General features: G+C 36.4%; 2 protein-coding genes across 8 annotated transcripts in view; one reads left to right on the top strand and one right to left on the bottom strand.

Annotated features, from left to right (window-relative positions):
- HAT1 (histone acetyltransferase 1) overlaps positions 1-21,302 on the bottom strand; it is a 50,401-nt gene extending 29,099 nt beyond the window's left edge. The window contains exons 1-4 of one of the 2 annotated variants that reach the window (XM_059055596.2): positions 21,220-21,302; positions 16,000-16,104; positions 4,495-4,570; positions 779-899 (exon numbers count right to left, since the gene is read on the bottom strand). In XM_059055596.2, the coding sequence (XP_058911579.1) occupies positions 779-899; positions 4,495-4,570; positions 16,000-16,104; positions 21,220-21,226 (309 nt within the window). In that variant the 5' untranslated portion in view covers positions 21,227-21,302. Of the gene's footprint in view, positions 1-778; positions 900-4,494; positions 4,571-15,999; positions 16,105-20,942; positions 21,190-21,219 lie in introns of those variants that run through there. The other variant, XM_059055597.2, reaches the window with a different exon arrangement.
- SLC25A12 (solute carrier family 25 member 12) overlaps positions 1-22,191 on the top strand; it is a 180,402-nt gene that overhangs the window by 45,834 nt on the left and 112,377 nt on the right. The window contains exon 1 of one of the 6 annotated variants that reach the window (XM_067026307.1): positions 21,450-21,818. The exons of the other annotated variants lie outside the window; for them this stretch is intronic. The gene's annotated coding sequence lies outside the window, so the exon portion shown is untranslated. Of the gene's footprint in view, positions 1-21,449; positions 21,819-22,191 lie in introns of those variants that run through there. 6 annotated transcript variants of the gene reach the window in all.

Genomic DNA, 22,191 nt, shown 5'->3' with positions numbered 1-22,191 from the left:
TGAGGGCCATAATTCAGCCTGCCACAGGTGCCTACGCTTCATACTCTCTGCCTTTACCCTCTTTTAGTTCATTTGCTTCAAATAGTTTTATAATGTAATCAGCTTAATTATCCATGTTCATAAAGGAATATATATTAGGAAATTTGGGATTAGAAATATAGCAAGAGAAATTTTAATAAGAAAATTGTACATGAAGTAAATGCAGAAAATTTAGCTAGTTCCCTCCATCTTATTTAACTTTTGGGAAAATAAGTACTTTTAATGTCCAAAATAAAAAACTAAAGTTGGTAAATAAAATGCAACTCTGATCAAGTGAAGGTTTTTATGGAAAAGGTCCACTCAGGAAACAGATCAGGCTAAGGATCATGATCACAGGGTTAACTGGAATGACAGGCAGACAGTCATTTCCATAACCAAATATTAAATATGTGGGGTTTTTTGTTTTGTTTTGTTTTGTTTTGTTTTGCGGTATGTGGGCCTCTCACTGTTGTGGCCTCTCCTGTTGCAGAGCACAGGCTCCGGATGCGCAGGCTCAGCGGCCATGGCTCACGGGCCCAGCCGCTCCGCAGCACGTGGGATCTTCCCAGACCGTGGCACGAACCCATTGTCCCCTGCATCGGCAGGCGGACTCTCAACCAATGCGCCACCAGGGAAGCCGTAAATATGTGGTTTTAAAGCTGCTATATAACAGATTCTCTCCTCCCTCAAACCTTTACATCTTATAATCTGTTTTATACTCAATTGGAAAAGTTAAAAATAAATTTATTTCTGTTCTTACCTCTACACAGTCAAAGTTCTCATCAACTTTAGATGCATATTCAACACGGAACATTGTTGACAGGCTACCAGCAATATAATATAACAAGATCTTCAGACCCTTGTAACCAAAAGCAGTTTCACTAAAAGGGGAAAAACAGCAGTAATCTAAGACCCGAAAATGAATCTTTACAAAGTCATGACAAATTATTAACCCTACATATAAACAAGTTTAACTTCATGGGTAGTTTCAAGATTTTAAACTATACTTATTAAAAACAAACACAGAAACAAACCATACTGTAATGAAACTGTGCCTCCACTTTCCTCATTTATAAAATGAGAGAATAATAACACCTACCTCAAGGATGTTTTATGGGTTAAATGAACAAGTTAATACATGTAAACTGTGTATAATATTGACTGGCACATTGTACAAGTATACTACAGCTACTGTTGCTGCTCTTACTGTTGCTACTACTAGGAGGCATTTCAAATCAGAGACAAGTAATGTCAAATTGATTCCTGGCTAGGCAAGCAGCTAAGACGTAGACTTAGCCCAGTGCTTCCAACTTACCACTTGCATCCATCACCAACATCCAGAGCTGCTGAAAGTGGTGAGTGACAGTACCTGTCTGATCACACCCCACTTATGAACTCAGAAAGCAGATCTGGAGCTGCTCCTATTTTTTTCCAACCTTGCTCCCCGCTACCCATCTACGCCTTGCTATTCCCTTTTTCAGCTTAAAAAAAAGTCTTCTGGGACTTCCCTGGCGGTCCAGTGATTAAGAATCCGTGTTCCCAATTCAGGGGGCATGGGTTCAATCCCTGGCAGGCAGAGATCCTGCACACTGGGCCAAAAAAAAAAAAATCCAGAATAGGTAAATCTATAAAGACAGAAAGGAGATTAGTGACTACCCAGGGCTAGGGAGGGTAGGAGAAAGAGAGAACAACTGTTAATTGGTCACAATGGGAATTTTGGTGGGAGTGATGAAAATGTTCCAAAATTGGCAGTGGTGATGATTGCGCAACTCTCAATATGCTAAAACCCATGGAACTTTACACTTTAAAAAGCTAAATTGTATGATAGAGCTTTTTGGGGGGTTTTTTGCGGTACGCGGGCCTCTCACTGCTGTGGACTCTCCCGCTGCGGAGCACAGGCTCCAGACACACAGGCTCAGCGGCCATGGCTCACGGGCCCAGCCGCTCTGCAGCATGGGGTATCTTCCCGGACCGGGGCACGAACCCATGTCCCCTGCATTGGCAGGTGGACTCTCAACCACTGCGCCACCAGGGAAGCCCCAGAGTTTTTTTTTTTTTTAAGATGAATACTGAAAGAGTGGATAAAAGAAGCAGTGTCATTTCCAGATTTCTGTCTAGGCTACCAAAACAAAATATGAGCAGTGTCCATTCTAGGACTCTGAAAATTATATGTAGTAGAAAGGAGTGGCAATGACACTAGGATCAAAATCAATGTCATGGGTCCCAAGATACAGAGTTATCATGATTATGTGATTGTCATCTGCCTACCTTAGAGGAGGGGTATGCAAGCAGACCACTTTTAATGACATGCAAAGTGAGCGTGCAAAATGCCATTAAGAAGCAGTACCTGTAAAACTAGATCCTACTCACTAAGATATTACCATAGGAAGAGATTTTAAATAGCAGTAAGAGGAAGAGATAAATAAAAAGCTCCTTAAAGACAGAGATACAAAGAGAAAGCATTATTTTTATGGTGTAATAAAACCTGTTTAAAATATGAAAGGCTCAAATTTTGGCACAAATCAGTATATAATAAAATTCAGTTATTAATATTTAAAGCACATAAAATGCCTAATCTGATGTATTAATAAGAAATTCTCAAGAAACTTGTTCCATGAAGAGACATTTGTCAAGTTAAAAACACATTAAATAAATATATCCAAAATGTTGAAATAATGCATAGAGAAAATAGCAATAAGAGGGAATATTTTAAATGTCAACTATGTCTAAACACCCTTTCCTACTAAAAAAACCATGTTTCCTTGAGAATATGCCCGACTCCAGAACTAGCAGAGAAGTACCAGGTGAATGTGGAACACCTTATTGTATCACAAGGCAACATGTCCTCAAAATGATGACGATATATCAAAAGGACTCAAAAAGCAAGTTGGAAAGAAAAGCCACTTGTTGAATCTGTGATAATTTGAGCATCAAATTAATAACAGTAAAAGATTATAACCCATTAAGTTAAAAAAAGAATCCCTGAGTCTATTCTGATATAAACAATACACAAGGGGAAGAAGAGCTGTTTTTTATAGTAGAATGCAAACTAATAACTGCTGAAGGTGTGGTAGAGTTAGAAAATTGCCATTTTACAATCATAGTAAAATACTGACAGGAATCATTACCAGTTTTAAAACTACTGAGTGAAAGTTTAATGGGAAACAGGATATTTTCACTCTCAGACTATCTCCCCACAGATTACATATAAATAACAAAGAAAAGCCTATTAACTTTTTAGTGGAGAAACCTGGCAGATACCTTTAAACTTAATGACCCAAGTTAGCTTAACCAACAATGGGACAAATTGACATCATGGACTTTCTGATATGACACACTGAGAAGGACATATACAACTTCTGTTGTGGTACTACAAAAATATGCATTATCTGAATTTAATCATGAAGAAACAATCAAACGAGTCCAAAATGGTTTATAAAACTAGCCTATTCTCTACAAAAATGTCAGTGCCATGGAAAACAAAGTCTGAGGAACTGTCTCAGACTAAAGGGACTAAAGAGAGATGACAACTAAATGCAAAACGTGATTCTAGATTGGATCCAGGATGGGGAAAATTGTTATAAAAGAATTACTAGGAATCAACTGGCAAAGTTTGAAATGTGGATTATATTTTAGAAAACAGTACTGTATCAATGTGAAATTTCCTGAGTTTTGATAATTCTACTATGGTTACTGTCCTTGTTTTTAGGAAATACATACTAAAGAATTTAGGAGTAAGAGAAGATATATCTGCAACCTACTCTCAAATGGTTCAACGACAACCTATCAATATATTTATATAAGAGAATGATTAAAGCAAATATAGCTAAATGTTAACAACTGATGATTGTAGATAAAGGATATACAGAATATTATTCTTGCAACTTACTGTAAATATGAAATTTTCTTCAAAATCCAAAGTTAAAAAAACAAAAGGTGATGGACTATTCTAACAAAGTAATGAACGTATAGGAAATTAAAGAATTGTGCTGAATAGCCCAGGACGTATCTTTAAAGTTGCTTCTGAAAATAAATTTCTCTTAATTGCTTATTTACTTATCACAGAATAAACTTGAGCTTTCCAGATTTAGGGGAGTGTTTTCTAAAAGCAGTATAGCAAAATGGTAGGAAAAAAGGAGTAGTTATGAATATGGGCTCTGCAGTCAGACTGACTAAATCTGAACTTCAGTCATTCATATGTCCTTAGGCAACTATCCAATCCCACCAATGTTAATGTTACACATGATAATACCATTGCTAAGATTATGCGAATTAAATGAAATAATGCACCTATAGCACTAAATGATAGGCATTATATAGTAGATTGGTGTCTCAATGTAAAAAATGCCATTCTAATATATATTTTAAAATAAATTACATGAAAAATAACAGTAAAGAAAATAAATTCTCATTTCTAAATTTAAAAAAAATGTTTTTGCCATACTAATTTGACAAATATCTTACTAAGTTACTTACTCATCCCCAAAGAGTTGATGGGTATATTCAGGAAAGAAAGTTCTAATGTCATTCTCAAGATCTTCAGGAAAACGAACTGTTTTAAAAGAATAAAAAATATAGAGATATTAACGATATTAAAGATGACAGGTATTTCCAGTTTAAGAATTTCAGTATAACTAGGATACAGCCAACATTTTTCTTACTTAAAATGTCACTTTTCCATTATATGATTTACACTGGATTCTCATGAGAAAAACAAACAATGAAAATCAGAATATTCCTTTGAGTGCTTCAGCATCAAAACCCTACTGATTCTAAGAATTAGAAAACTAGGCATGACAGAGTCATCTGATTTAATTTTTACTTTTCTGGTATGTTTATATACAGTGCAAAGAGTAAAAGAAAACAAAAAAGCACTTTGAGATGAGAAAAGCTACAGTACAAAGGAAACAAAAACAATTTTGTGCTAAAAGAAGCATTCTGAGAACAAGAACAATCTGAGTTTGATAAAGCTCATAGCATCACATCATTCTTTATGACTGCAAGATGATGATGTTTATGTTGTTCCTAGTTTTTTTCCTTTTCTTTTTTGCTATTAAAAGTAATGCTGCAATGACATCCTTAACTGTGATATACTTTTACAAGTATACATAGAGTAAATTCCTGGCAGTATAAGTGCTGAAAAAAGTACTGAAATATTTTTGCAAATACTGCTAAAGTGCCCTTTAAAATACTGTAAATACACACCAGCAGCTACTTAAACTCCTCTGTTTCTCCCATATCCCTGAGAATACTCTGTACCCTCAACTTTAATTTCTACCAATCTAAGATGGAAATGGGTATCTTGTTATTTTTATTTGCATTTATTATGAGTACTGATATTACTGGACTTTTTTCCGAATATAATTTATCTTATGAAGAAAAACTACCAAAAAAAAAATAAACCCTTAAGCAATTGAAGAATGAAAAGATAACTGCACATGAAAAGCTTCTAACACTGTCCTCATAGAGCAGGTCATTCACAGGGTGCCAAAGTTAACATCTAGCAGCTTACTGATTTACAAAAGGAAAGACAATCTTCTCACTGTAGAGATCTGGTGGTTACCATCTTTCCAAGTGATCTCAAACTTAGAATCACTCATTGTGGGACAGACCAACAATATCTGCCTCTTGATTCAATGCAACATAATGCATACAGTATCACCTATGAAGTTTTCTTACTGAAAAATTTTATCCTAGCTCTAATCCAGCTTTATATCCTCCAATTTACAATACAGAAGTAGGGGAACAAATTAAATACCAGCAAAAGGAAATAGACAAATCCAGAATGCAGATTTGTTTAATAATTCTATGTAATGACTTTACTCTGCCAAATAAATCAATGGCATAGGGAGGGAAAAGTTCCATGGGTAGGAGGGACTGTTCTGGATTAAAAGAGATTAAAGAAACATCCAACACAATGCATGATTCTTGAGTGGATTCTGGTTTAAATCTTTTTTTTTTTTAAAGCCACTGAAGACGTTCCAGAACAACCAGGGAAACCAGAAAATTTCATGATACCAAAGAATTACCACTAATTTTCTTAGGTGTGATAATTGTGTTGTGGTTACATATGTGCATATTCATATATTAGGATATGTGCTATGAGCAAATTCATGATGTTCAGAAAGCTACTTTCAAATAATTCAGCAAAAATACACATACATTAAAGCATATATGGAGAATGTTAATTGTTAAATCTAGGTGTAGGATATACAGGTATAATCCTATTCCCTCAATTTTTCTGTGTTTGCAAATTTTCATAATGAAAATTGAAAGAAAAAAAAGGCCTGGGAAAATACAGCAAAATGCTAAGATTTGAAAAAGCTGAGTGATGGAATCACAGATATTCATTAGTTGCTTATATTTTTTGCATGTCTGTAATATTTCATAATAAGAAAATAAAGTAGTCCAATATGTCTACACTCATTAACTTAAAAATTCCCAACTACTGCATCTCTAATACTTTAAAATGTCTGATGTCTCTAGAAATTATTAAAAATTAATTTCAAGCTACTGCTTCTAATATGTATAGCACTTTGGTAACGATGGGTAGATAGATGGATAGAGAAAAAGACAAGTAATGAATAGGAAAAGTGTAAAGTTAGTTATGATAACTATTTCTATAATTTGGATTGGCCTTCTTCCAATACCCACTCCTGTCATCCAAATTAGTGAGGTTTTACTATTTTAGCATGGAATTTAGTCCACAGAAGATGGGAACTAAAAGAAAAAGTAAAGTGATGAATCTTTTAGTTAAAATGAAGTAAAACTCAAATAGCTTAAGGCAAATATATACTTAAATATTTATTGACTTGATCAGATTTGATTAGATTTTAAATATAAGAATCCAAGAGAAACTCTCTAAAACCAGTGATGTGTAGTTAATAAAGGATTCTTTTACTATCCAATAAGTGAAGTTTTTATATCAGTCCTTATCGTGAAACTTGAAATATGAAAACTTGCTCACCGTACGACCTTTAACCACACTGGGCAGATTTCTAAAAAGTTGCCTAAAAGTTCCTGGGATTACACATTGAGAAAATACCATGGGTTAAACTTGATAGAGATCAGAATGAAAGTAATCTCCTCAAAAGAGGGTTTTTAAGGTAAAAAGTCCTGAGCCTTAGAGAAAAGGAACCAACAACTGGTGCTAGGGGCACAAAGAATGGAGGTTAGTCCTTTTAATAGATGGGACAAATGTGAGTTTTCTATTCTCATTTTAAAAACCCTCAACACTTATAAAAATGTAGTAATTACCAAGAAAGGAATGAAACCAGATCTCTAAATCTGCCTACTCTGGGCGTATCAAATAAACAGAATTACAAAATATGAGGGCTTCTGTGTCTGGCTGCTTTCACTTAATATGTTCTCAAGGTTCATCCATGTTGTAGCATGTACTAGGAGCTCATTCCCTTCTCGTGGCTGAATATTATTCTACTGTACAGAGATGCCGTATTTTGTTTATACACTCATCAGTTAACGAACATTTGGGACTATTTGAATAATGCTGCTATGAACATGTGTGCACAAGTTTTTGTGTGAAAAACATTGTTATTGGATATACATTTAAGGAGCAGTCATACAAAAAATAATAAGTTATTAATAACATTATTAGTTATCACTTGAACATTTACTGTGTGCCAGGCAATTTGTTAAGGATTTTATAAACATTATTGCAGTTAATCCTTGCAAGAGCTATACAAGGTAGGTAACATTACTACTTCCATTTTACAGATGAATAATGCAAAAAAGAATAATTTGCTCAAGGTTACAAAGTTGGTAGTAGTGAGTTTAAGGCTGACTCAATCTGACATATATATATGTACATGAGAACACATACAAAGTGCTGTTATGTCAGTAAAGCAAGAGAGCAAGCAAGCAAACCAAATATCAAGCAATAGGAGAATGATTAAATAAATTATATAAATGTGAAATGGTTTATATAATTACTAAACATCATGTTACTGAGATATTTGGTGACAGAGAAAAATGTTCACAATGTACCTACAGTTAAGTGAACAGAACATGACACTGTGACCTGAATTTTATAAAAGAGAAATAATATAAGTGAATATATAATATACTTTTAAAAACTAGAGAGAAATATCCCAAATTTCAATACTGAAGTAGTTATTTTGGGTGACAGAATTACAGGTTTAATTTTAATTTCTTATATTCTTCAGCACTTCTCAAAATTTCTGCAAAATATGCATTAATCCAACAGAGAAACAGACAATATAAAAACTGAAATAATTTAAAATAAGCACTAAAAATTTTCTTTCCAAGAAAAATTATGTCACTCATATCTGTGGAGAAAAATGGAAGATCAGGGCCTGGAATACTAAATGGCACCTGACTGCCAACATAGGACCTGAAATGAATCTTCTTTTTGAATATACGTCCTATTGTTTCTACTCCTATATATATAGTTCCTATATTTCCTAGTTCTCAGAATCACTTCTGTAATTTTTGGAGGGACAAAGAAGCACAAAAGAAGATACATTCTACATATGTCTTATTAGCCAAAAACAAAATTAAGAAATCACCAATGCATGTTAATCAATTATTAAAGTTTAATTAAATACTTAGGCATTTAACATATGTACAACCCACTGACAGGTGCTCATATCGCAGATATAATGGGTTCTAGCTCTCAAGCAGCTTCAGAGATGCCACATATTCCCCACTGTATCTAGCTGTACTCTAGACTATAAGTTTATTCATAACCCTGTGTTCTTTAAATAACTGAAATCTTAAGTGCTTTGGCCAACATATATTTTCCTGAGTATACTAAATTCCAGAGCTATGGCAGAAATAACACATGAGCCTAGAACATCTTGTTCCAGAAAGGAATCAAAAAACAAAGTAATCAAATAATAAGGAGGACACATAAAAAAGACACAGAAGCCAACTTGATCTGGCCTCCCACTGGTCAAGTCAGGGACAAATTGACCACCAAAATAAATTACAGTAACAGGTTATAATTCATTAAATAAAATAGGAAATAAATGAAAGAATTGAAAGTTTAATGAAAAACTGATAGGATGCAATGAGCTCTGCACATCACTTCTGTGATAGTCCTACGAAAGATGTACAATCTGAAATAAATGATAAGCAAACATGTGCCAAACCCAAATTGAGGGACATTCTACATAATAACTGGCCTGTAATCTTCAAAGTGTTAAGGTCAGGAAAGTCAAGAAAAGACTGACAACTGTTCCAGTCTGAAGGAGACAAAAGAGACAGCCTGGAACACTCCTTGAGATATCCTTGAGATATCTACATGATTCACAGATTCACTTTACTTAGCATCTACTCAAATGTCACTTTAGTTGTAAGACCTGATCACTCTCTATTTTCTCCATAACACATATCACAATGTGTCATGTATTTAATATGTCTGTTTCTCATAATGAGAATATAAGTTCAATGAAAAGAGGGACTGTTTGTATACTGCTCTATCTCTAGTGCCAAGATAAGTGCCTGTCACATAGTACACCTAAATAAGTATTTGCTGAATGGTAGTAAACTTAACACAAAGATAATCTCAGTAGAATTAACAATACACTGTATTTTTATAATTGGTTATATGGCTTTTTAGTAGAATTTAAAAGAGTGTACTGAAGAGTAGGGGATAAGGGAAAACAAAACCCACACTACTGGGCTTCCCTGGTGGCGCAGTGGTTGAGAGTCCGCCTGCTGATGCAGGAGACACGGGTTCGTGCCCTGGTCCGGGAAGATCCCACATGCCGCGGAGCAACTAAGCCCGTGAGCCATGGCCGCTGGGCCTGCGCGTCCGGAGCCTGTGCTCCGCAACGGGAGAGGCCACAACAGTGAGAGGCCCGCATACCGCAAAACCCACACTACATAGGAAAAGAGGAATGAGAAAGTGTAAGGAAGCAACAGAAAAAGATGACAAAAGCAAGAAACAATAAATGTAATGGAGATAAACTGGCTAGATTAAAAAAACTTTTACAAATCAAATCCAATATGTTCTCTATAAATGACATGCCTAAAAGGAATGACAGGTTAAAAGTAAATGGAAGGACAAAAAAATGTAGCATGTAAACCACAAAACCTGAAAATGCAATCTAAATTGTATTAAGGCAAAAAAAGCATTAAATGGCCTAAGAGGACAATCTCTTCAAAATGATTAAGGTGAATTCTTTCAAGCCTTTAAGGAACAAGTATACCTAATGCTTTAAAAACTGTTGAGAGTAGGAATGGTAAAGTGGGAAGGCCATGAGAAATCGTTACAAAGAGTACAAAAGCTGACCTTCACCTTCCCTAAAAAGAAAGCAAAGAGGAGAAAAAAACAGACCAAGCTCATCTATAAACAATAATGTAAAAATATTTAAAGATAATATAAAATAGTCTTCATCAAAACAAAATATCTCGAGGTACTGAAATGCAAGGATGGTTCAAAATCTAAAGATTAAAAAATAAAATTATTTAAATATTATGTTTTACATTGTATATAATAATCAAAATTATTTCCAGGGAAACCAAAATGGCACTCAATAAACTCTAATATGCATGTTTGAATAAAAACTCTTTGCAAACTGAAAAATAGTCTCCAATGTAATAAGCCAGGATCATGTTTAGTGGAGAAATAACAAGAACCATCATCATTAATTTAAGGAAGAGGAATGACGGCTATCATTTTTTAACACTGTTCTGAACGTGCTAGCCAATGAAAATTGAAAAGAGAACAAAGTAAGAGGTATATATAGAAAAGAAAGTGAATTTACTAAAATGTTCAGATGCTATGATTGCATGCTTGAGAAAAACAAAGAAAATCAGCTGAAACCACTCTCCACAACAGTAGAAGAATCCAGTAAGATTATCTGTTTTTTAAATAAATTAAAACAACAACAACAAAAATATATTAAAGATAAACAACTCAATTTAAAAATATGCAAAGGATCTGAACAGATACTTCTACAAAGAAGATACACAAGCAGCCAAAAAGCACATGAAAATATGCTAATGTCATCAGTTATTAGGGAAATGAAAACTGCAGTAAGATGTCATTTCACACCTACTAGGATGGCTATATATAAAAAAATAATAAGTGCTGACAAGGATGTGGAAAAAGTGAAACTCATACATTGCTGGTGGGAATGTAAAATGGTGTAGCCACTATGGACTATAATTTGGCAATTCCTCAAAAAGCTAAATATAGAATTATCATATGACCTAGCAATTCTGTTCCTAGCTATATGGCAAAAGAACTGAAAACAAGGACAACAGACAACTATATCTCGATGTTCATGGCAGCATTATTCACAATTGCCAAAAGGAGGAAACAACCCAAGTGTCCATCAACAGATGAATAAATAAACAAAGTGTGGTATACAACAGAATATTATTCAGCCATTAACAGGAATGAAGTTCTGATACATGTTACAACATGAAACATTTGCTAAGTAAGTTGAAAATATTATGCTAAGTAAAATAAGCCAGACACAAAAGGACAAATATCCCACTTAAAAAATATCTAAAATAGGTAAATTCACAGAGACAGAAAGTAGATTAGAGGTTACCAGGGGCTGGAGGGGAAGGTGAATGGGGAATTACTGCTTAACAGGTATACAGAGTTTCTGTTTGGGGTGATAAAAAAGTTTTGGAAACAGATAGTGGTGATGGCTGCACAACACTGTGAAGGTAGTAGTTAATGCCACCTAACGGTATACCTAAACATAATTAAAATGACATATATTAAAAAAGATTCACTCTTTCTACAGTAACCTACCCCCAGAGCACTGGACCCGTGTGGGAAAAGTGTGCCTATCAATCCCTCACACACAAAGTGAAAATAGCTTGCTATGGGAGAAGAATCTTGGGATAAACCTTAGTGGAATTATTGGTATGCAGTCAAGAGTTAAAGTTATCCCATGTGTCTAGTACAATGCCTGTCACATGGTAGGTTTCAATAAACATTTCTCCAGAGAAAGTAGAAGGGGAAGGGAAAGAGGGAGATAGGAAGAAAGGTTGTTTTGAGGGAAGCAAATTATTGCTGCTGACTGTAAGGGATTAGACTAACCAAATAACCCAGTCAATTTTAGTTCTGTCAAATATGTATAAAATTTATGTAAACTAGATTTTGATGTGGGAAAAAGATATATATTAAGAATTATTTTCCATAGTTCTCCCATACACAATAAAGACAGAAAATATAATGGCGAGGACATCCCATTTATAATAGCAGTAAAATAGATGAAATACCTTGGAATAAACTTAAGAAATGTTTATCATCTGTACATAAAATTTAAAACTCCACAGCTAGACATAAAAAAAGACCTGAATAAACAGAAAGATATTCTTGCTATTAGAAAGGAAGATTCAGCAATGTAAAGGTGTTGATTCTCCCCATATTAAACTTAAATTTTAACAGGATCTTAATTTTTAAAAAATCAACCAAACATCTCTTTGGAACTTGATAAAATGTCCACCTAGAAGAAGACATTAGAGAAAACTTAGGAAAACTCTTAAAGAAATGAGTGGGACCTAGTCACACCATATACTAATCACAACATTTATTGTAACAGTACACTGATGGCTCAGGGGGAAAAAAAAAGGCCCCAAAGTAAACCCAAGAATATATATAATACTTTAGTATGATTAAAAAAGAAATTTTAATTGTTGAAGAAAACAAATCAGCAGCTAGATAACTGACTAAACCATCCAGAAAAGTATAAAGCTGGATTCCTACCCTATGCCTTATTAAGATAAAGATTCCAAGGTTTCAATTTAAAAAAAGAAAAAAAAATCAACAAATTATTAAAAGAAACAATAGATAAACCTTTTCATAATCTTAGAGCAGGAAGGACCTTTTTATAAGACACAGTGAAAACTCATAAAAGAAAAAGAAATTTCCCTAGATACAAAATTTAACTTCTACATAACAAACTCACCAAAAGTCAAAACAGGGAAAAAAGTACTTGCAACATATGACCAAAGAAGGGCTGATTCTTCTAGAATATAAAGGATATACTTCTCTTAGGATTAAAAATCAATTTTAATTATCAAATCAAAAAATGGTCAAAAATTGTGGGGGGAAAAAAAACCTCAGAAAATAATGTGTCAGCAAGGATGTGGAGAAATTGGAATTTTTGTGCACTGTTGGTGGGAATGTAAAATGGAGCAGCAACCACTATGGAAAACAGTACGGAGGTTCCTCAAAGAATTAAAAATATAATTACAATATGATCCAGCAATCCCACCTCTGGGTATATATCCAAAAGAATTTGAAGCAGGATCTCGAAGAGATATTTGCACACCCCTATTCACAGCAGCATTATTCACAATAGCCAAGAGGTGGAAGCAACTCAAGCGCCCATCAACAGATGAACGGATAAATAAAACGTGGTATATACATGTAATGGAATATTATTCAGCCTTAAAAGGAAGGAATTCCTGCCACGTGCTAGGCTACATGTATGAATCTTGAGGATATTATGCTAAGTGAAATAAGTCAGTCACAAGAATACAAATACTGCATGCTTCCACTTATATGAGGTATCTAAAGTAGTCAAATTCTAGAAACAAAGTAAAAAGTATCTAAAGTAGTCAAATTCTAGAAACAGAAAGTAAAAAGGTGTTAGCAAGGGGCTAACAAGAGGGGGGAAAACAGGGATACAGAGTTTCAATTTTGCAAGATGAGAAGGTTCTGGAGATCAGTTGCACAACAATGTGAGTATAAATGCTAAACACTACAGAACTGTACACTTAAAAATGGTAAAAAAACAGTAAATTTTAAGTTACGTGTTTTTCACTACAATTGCAAATTAAAACAAGAAGCTATTTTTCACCCATCACAGGGGCAGGGTGTTCTGCTTTTTTTTTTTTTTAATGATAATATGCAACACTGACCAGGGTATAGGTAAAAAGGCGATCTCAAATTCTGGTGTAAGCACAGGTACTTTTTTGGAAGGCAATTTAGCAACGGCTACTAAAGTAGAATATGTTTGTAACCCTTTAACCAAGCACAGTGGTTCTTAAACAGAGACAATTTTACACACAACCCTCAGGAAATGTGACAACGTCAGAAGACATTTTTGATTGTCACAACTGAAGGAGAATGTTACTGGAATCTAGTTAATAGACAAGGAATGCTGCTAAACATCCTACAAAGTACACAATAACAAAGAATTATCTAACCCAAAATGTCAATAGTGCTGAAGGTGAAAAACTCTGATCCAGCATTTCAATTTCTAGCCACACACTCTACAGATCACTCACACAAGTGGGTACATACATATGCAACAATATTTACTGGAGAATTACTTTTTTTTTTTTTTTTTTTTTGTGGTATGCGGGCCTCACTGTTGTGGCCTCTCCCGTTGCGGAGCACAGGCTCCGGACGCGCAGGCTCAGCGGCCATGGCTCACGGGCCCAGCCGCTCCGCGGCATGTGGGATTTTCCCGGACCGGGGCACGAACCCGTGTCCCCTGCATCGGCAGGCGGATTCTCAACCACTGCGCCACCAGGGAAGCCCTGGAGAATTACTTTTAATAGCAAAAGAGGAGAAGCACATCTTCCAACAGAGAATACTTAAATAAGTTATGATACAGTCATACTATATTACATAATTTAAAAGAATGAGGTAGATCTATATATAGTTACAAGGAATGATATTCAAGATACTATTTTTTTTTTTTTTTTTTTTTTTTTTTTTTTTTTTTTTGCGGTACACAGGCCTCTCACTGTTGTGGCCTCTCCCGTTGCGGAGCACAGGCTCCGGACCCGCAGTTCAGCGGCCATGGCTCACGGGCTCAGTTGCTCCGCGGCATGTGGGATCTTCCCGGACCAGGGCACGAACCCGTGTCCCCTGCATCGGCAGGCGGATTCTCAACCACTGCGCCACCAGGGAAGCCCCTCAAGATACTATTAAGCTAAATAACAAAACAGCCTTACAACAGTATCCTGGTTTTAGAAAATTAATGTATGTACAAGAAAAAAAAAACTCAGATCAGTATTACCTCTTTAGTGAGGCGTCAGGGCACCATTATGTGTCACTTTCTTTGTATTTGTTATGTTTGTACTGTTTTAAATAATAATAGCTAACATTTATTGTGAATTTCTAAATCAAATTGTTTAAGCACTTTACTTGTATTTAACCTCATATTTAATCTTTACAACCACTATACAGTAAGTAATATTAACTCCATTTTAAAGATGAGAAACCTAAGGAATGGAAAGTGATGGAACCAGAATTCATTAGCTTACAATTACTTCTTAAATAGCTTTATTGACTTATAATTTACATACCATAAACTCAACTGCTTTAAGTGTTGTAGCATGTATCAGACCTTCATTCCTTTTTATTGTCAAATAGTATTCCATCACATGGATATACCACACTTCGTTTAACCGCTTACCAGCTGACTGATATCTGGGCTATTTCTTTTGGCTATTGTGAATGATGCTGCTGTGAACATTCATGTACAAGTTTTTGTATGGTCAAGCATTTTCATTTCTCTTGGGTAGATACCTAGGAGTTGAATTGTTGAGTCATATGGCAAATATATATGTTTAACTTTTTAAGAACCTGCCAAACTGTTTTCCAAAGTAATTGCCTCACTTTATGTTCCCATCAGGAACATATGCAAGTTTCCCCACATTCTCCCCAACACTTATTTTCTATTATTTTTATAAGCAAATAAGTAAAAGTAAATATTTTTAAGAGGTCGAGACCACTTATACTTGTCACTTTTTGCCACACTGAACTTTCTATATGTAAACTCTGCCATATCTCAAACATCTACCTACATCATGACATAAACCAAGACTTAATAAAATCTGAATGTGTTCAATAAGTGTAGAAAACTAAACATTAAATTGTAAAAACAATTCAATAACTATACAAATGACTGCAATAAACTGCTCTTACATAAAATTCTACTTCAAATTTAAAAAGAAAGATTATATATACACACACAGTACACACATAATACTACTTAGAAAAGGCATACATACCTAATTTTAGTTCAATTGCTGTGTTGGTGTTACATTTGTACTCTGCCAGTTTCTTCTCAACTGCACTCTTGTATTCAACCAAAAATTTCTCCATAGCACCAAATCCTAAGAAAAAAGGTTTTTGAAAAGTCTAGGTGGAAGTGGTTTAATTAGTCAAACCTACAAATAGGGTTCTTATTAGAACTGGAATAAAGGTAAGACTTATAACATGCTAACAGATCACAGATCTCCATATACTCCTACATTAATGTACTGAGTATGACTGTCTCATTATAAAACAGAAAAAAAAATCACATTTGAGATACAGGCTTGCGAACTAGACCTGCTTTACATAAATGAGTAAAGCTGATAATTAAAATGACAGACTATTGATATTTCTGAATATTTAATATTAATATAAATTACCTGCTAGGATTTATACCTAAGTAGCCTTTTTAAAAGAAATATAAAAAGGATGCTACTGCTCTAATAAGAATCAAGGTGACAATGTCCTTTGACAATTACAAGATAGCATTTTATTTCTAATACTGAAAAAATTCTACCCAGAGTACTTCCAGATCAACTATTAAAAAGACCAACAACAGGGCTTCCCTGGTGGCGCAGTGGTTGAGAATCCGCCTGCCGATGCAGGAGACACGGGTTCGTGCCCTGGTCCGGGAAGATCCCACATGCCGCGGAGCAACTAAGCCCGTGAGCCATGGCCGCTGGGCCTGCGCGTCCGGAGCCTGTGCTCCGCAACGGGAGAGGCCACAACAGTGAGAGGCCCGCATACCGCAAAAAAAAAAAAAAAAAAAAAAAGACCAACAACAGAAAGCAGGCATAGAGGGAACCTACCTCAACATAATAAAGGCCATATATGACAAACCCACAGCCAACATCATTCTCAATGGTGAAAAACTGAAACCATTTCCTCTAAGATCAGGAACAAGACAAGGTTGCCCACTCTCACCACTATTATTCAACATAGTTTTGGAAGTTTTATCCACAGCAATTAGAGAAGAAAAAGAAATAAAAGGAATCCAAAGCAGAAAAGAAGAAGTAAAACTGTCACTGTTTGCAGATGATACAATACTATACATAGAGAATCTTAAAGATGCTATCAGGAAACTACTAGAGCTAATCAATGAATCTGATAAAACAGCAGGATACAAAATTAATGCAGAGAAATCTCTTGCATTCTTATACACTAATGACAAAAAATCTGAAAGAGAAATTAAGGAAACACTTCCATTTACCATTGCAATAAAAAGAATAAAATACCTAGGAATAAACCTACCTAAGGAGACAAAAGACCTGTATGCAGAAAACTAAAAGACACTGATGAAAGAAATTAAAGACGATACAAACAGATGGAGAGATATACCATGTTCTTGGATTGGAAGAATCAACATTGTGAAAATGACTATACTACCCAAAGCAATCTATAGATTCAATGCAATCCCTATCAAACTACCAATAGCATTTTTCACAGAACTAGAACAAAAAATTTCACAATTTGTATGGAAACACAAAAGACCGCAAATAACCAAAGCAATCTTGAGAAAGAAAAATGGAGCTGGAGGAATCAGGCTCCCTGACTTCAGACTATATTACAAAGCTACAGTAATCAACATAGTATAGTACTGGCACAAAAAACAGAAATATAGATCAGTGGAACAGGAAAGAAAGCCCAGAGATAAACCTACGCACATACGGTCACCTTATCTTTGATAAAGGAGGCAAAAATATACAACGGAGAAAGACAGCCTCTTCAATAAGTGGTGCTAGGAAAACTGGACAGCTACATGTAAAAGAATGAAATCAGAACATTTCCTAACACCATGCACAAAAATAAACTCAAAATGGATTAAAGACCTAAATGTAAGGCCAGACACTATAAAACTCTTAGAGGAAAACATAGGCAGAACACTCTATGACATAAATCACAGCAAGATCCTTTTTGACCCATCTCCTAGAAAAATGGAAATAAAGACAAAAATAAACAAGTGGGACCTAATGAAACTTAAAAACTTGCACAGAAAAGGAAACCATAAATAAGACAAAAAGACAACCCTCAGAGTGTGAGAAAATATTTGCAAATGAAGCAACTGAGAAAGGATTAATCTCCCAAATATACAAGCAGCTCATGAATCTTAATATCAAAAAAACAAACAACCGAATCCAAAAATGGCAGAAGACCTAAACAGACATTTCTCCAAATAAGACATACAGGTTGCCAACAAACACGTGAAAGGCTGCTCAACATCACTAATCATTAGAGAAATGCAAATCAAAACCACAATGAGGTATCACCTCAACATCAGTCAGAATGGCCATCATCAAAAAATCTACAAACAATAAATGCCGGAGAGGGTGTTGGGAAAAGGGAACCCTCTTGCACTGTTGGCAGGAATGTAAACTGATACAGCCACTATGGAGAACAGTATGAAGGTTCCTTAAAAAACTAAAAATAGAACTACCATATGACCCAGCAATCTCACTACTGGGCATATACCCTGAGAAAACCATAATTCAAAAAGAGATATGTACCACAATGTTCACTGCAGCACTATTTACAATAGCCAGGACATGGAAGCAACCTAAATGTCCATCGACAGATGAATGGATAAAGAAGATGTGGCACATATATACAGTGGAATATTACTCAGCCATAAAGAGAAACAAAATTGAGTTATTTGTAGTGAGGTGGATGGACCTAGAGTAAGTCAGAAAGAGAAAAACAAATACCGTATACTAACACATATATATGGAATCTAGAAAATTGGTACTGATGGACCTAGTGGCAGGGCAGGAATAAATATGCAGACATAGAGAACGGACTTGAGAATGTGGGGTGGGGGAAGGGTAAGGTGGGACGAAGTGAGAGAGTAGCACTGACATATATACACTACCAAATGTAAAATAGATAGTGGGAAGCAGCTTCATAACACAGGGAGATCAGCTCGGTGCTTTGTGACCACTTAGAGGGGTGGGATAGGGAGGGTAGGAGGGAGGTGCAAGAGGGAAGGGATATGCGGATATATGTATACATACAGCTGATTCACTTTGTTATACAGCAGAAATTAACACAACACTGTAAAGCAATTATACTCCAATAAAGATGTTAAAAAGAAAACAACTAATAATGCAGAGAAAGATTATCTCAGGAAGGATACACAAGAAACTAGTAACCACTGTTACTTCTAGGATAAAGAGAAGGAAAGGGGAAAGGGTTAGGAAAGAAAATTTTCACTGTATTAGCAAAATTTTTGTAACCATGTGCATGAAGTCATAGGCTATTGGAATAACAAAAATGGTTTTAGTACAACGTGGCTACCCATCAAGTATATAATAATTGACAATGGAAGAAACCATTATGAAGAGAAACTTTCAAGCAAAGATGACAATAAATCTCCTGACAAAATGATCATAAAAATTAGGAAAAATTCAGGAGAAAAAGGTCATGAGCAGAAATGAAAAATGGGGTACAATGACATGCCGCAAACTTCAGTAAGCGGTTAAAACACACATATACAGAATGTGGGGAACACTTGAAGCAGTATAGTTTAATGGTTTGGAGTCAGAATTGCTGGATTCAAATCCAGGCTTCACTATTTACTTACTAGATCTGTGAACTAGGGCACATTACTTGGTTTCTCTGACCCTAATGGATAAAAATGGTATAACAGAACCCATCTCAAATATCATCTATAAAAATGAGATAATAGAACCCACCTCAAGGCATTTATGTATAATCTAAGCAACAAATCATACATTAGTTTAATCCCCACAATTCTATAAGACAAGTAGATACTTTATCAGCCCCATTTCATATTCAAAAGCTCGGTTAGAAAGAGATTTGGTTGGGCTTCCCTGGTGACGCAGTGGTTAAGAATCCGCCTGCCAATGCAGGGGACACAGGTTCAACCCCTGGTCCGGGAAGCTCCCACATGCCGCGGAGCAACTAAGCCCGTGTGCCACAACTACTGAGCCTGCACTCTAGAGACCACGAACCACAACTACTGAGCCCACGTGCCACAACTACTAAAGCCCGTGCGCCTAGAGCCCGCACACCACAACGAAGAGTAGCCCCCGCTAGCCGAAACTAGAGAAAGCCCACACACAGAAACGAAGACCCAAAGCAGTCAAAAATAAATAAATTAAATAAATTAAAATTTAAAAAAGAAAGAGGTTTGATTGCTTAAAGGGCACCCGATTACTAAACGGTGGGACTGAGACTCGAATTTAGGTGTAATTCTTATAACACTACACCCTGTGCAATACACATGTCCCTCTTCTTTTATAGTACCACTGTACCCCCAAATCCTACAGTCTCTATTTGGTAGAAGAGGCCTTCCTTAAACACCTGTAGAGCTCATGCTATATAGCCTGTGTATCCAGCACATCCATAAGTGTACCGAGACTACTCATAAAGACAATGGGGAAAGATAAAAGAAAAAGAAACTGTCCATCACTTCAAAAGATGTAAATGGATAAAAAAAATAGCATATACTCAACACAAAACAATCTTTATAAACGTACAGAATAATGGCAATTATTAGTTATTAAATGTTGTGAACTGAAGAGACTCAATAAAGAAAAGGTGAATAGAATAAACACAAGAAAATTAAAATAGACACCCCCTAAAAGAGAAGTTTAGATTAAGGAAGAATGCTTCACTGTCTCTCTCTCAAAGGAAATCTAAATAGATCTTAGTAATACGAAAGTGTGAGACATTCAGTAGACTATTACGGAGTCAATCAAGATTCAAATGAGAGCCCTAGTGCAGGGCAAGACATCAATACGGTAGTTCAGAAGCTGACTGTAGTGGAAGGCGGAGAGAGACCTGGAAGAGTCTGAGCATTAAAATCAGCTGGCGGGAACAGAACCAGACTAGTGGATGAGGCAGCAGTAGGTAAAGGGAACGAGAAGAGAAACAGGCGTCCAGACACCTGGCACCTTACAAGCCCAAATCACGACGCTTTCTCCTTGCCTCTTCGGCCCTCCTAAGGGCCGAGTTCCCCGAAGAAGGTGCAGAACCCCGAGCCGTTGGGGGCGGGGGCACGAACGTCGGCGGACAAGGAGCTGAGCTGAGGGTTCCGCGCTTCCAGGCTGAAACAGGCCTTCTAGAACCCAGGCTGCAGCCCGAAAGTTCCGGGCAGGCACTGTCACCACCGTCTCGGCGTTCTTTCCCAAACCTGCCCGACCCCTCCCCTCGCTAAACTTTTCCCGGGAACTTACCCGCCATTTCCGAGCTACGAGCACCCGCGGCCGAGGAAGGACGAATCAACCCGCGCGCTCCCTGGCCGGAAGTGAGCACACTTTCTGACGCATTTCCCCCGCCCACCCCTGGCCTGGTGCTGGCCAATGAGAAGACGAGGTTTGAGGCGCGGGGTGGTGGAAGCACCTCGAGAGGCGGGGCTAACACGGCTGGGAAGGCTCGGACGGTTGCGTACCCACGGCCAGCACAGTCTGCCTGTGAGGCTTGAATTGGGGGAGGTGGAGGTCGCAAACGGGTATTCTCAGTTGAGATGCTGTTGACTCGAGGAGAGTTTCTTTGGGGTTGATTTGCATTATATATATACCTCTGGCAGTTTTCTGTTCCACCTTAACGATGTTTTGGAGATTGTTAGAAAAACTTTTCCCTTGGCCTGGACAGTAGATCCAAACACCTGAGCCCTCATGCCGCGGAGCGGCTGGGCCCGTGAGCCATGGCCGCTGAACTGCGGGTCCGGAGCCTGTGCTCCGCAACGGGAGAGGCCACAACAGTGAGAGGCCCGCGTACCGCAAAAAAAACAAAAACAAAAAAACCCCCAAACACCTCAGCCTTAGTTTTACAGGTAAAATATAGGGATTGAGTTCTAGTTGCCAGAGAAATTTTCCCGTATTTTATTTGTTTCTAGTTTTGCGGTAAATAGTTGTTTAACATCGTTTTTCTTTTATGTTTTTTTAACAGTATGTGTACGGTGTGATATCTAGGTACTCAGCTTTCGCATTTTAAGGTTATGAGGCAACAATTTAGTGTAAGGAAATTGATACCTAGTAATAATTTAGGTAGGTGACCAGAACTGTTCTGGTTCTACATCTCTCAAGTCCTAGTGGCGTAAACCACATCACAGGATGCTACCTGATTTGGGCCATAGGGCTTGTTAGCGTTTAGTAGCTGCTGAAACTATTTGTCCCAGAGGATAAGCCACTGTTTAGGTATCCACA

This window comes from Kogia breviceps, chromosome 2 (assembly GCF_026419965.1).
Source record: "Kogia breviceps isolate mKogBre1 chromosome 2, mKogBre1 haplotype 1, whole genome shotgun sequence".
Lineage (NCBI taxonomy): Eukaryota > Metazoa > Chordata > Mammalia > Artiodactyla > Physeteridae > Kogia > Kogia breviceps.
The sequence above is the reverse complement of the archived record's forward strand: the minus strand, read 5'-3'. Positions and strand labels throughout refer to the sequence as shown.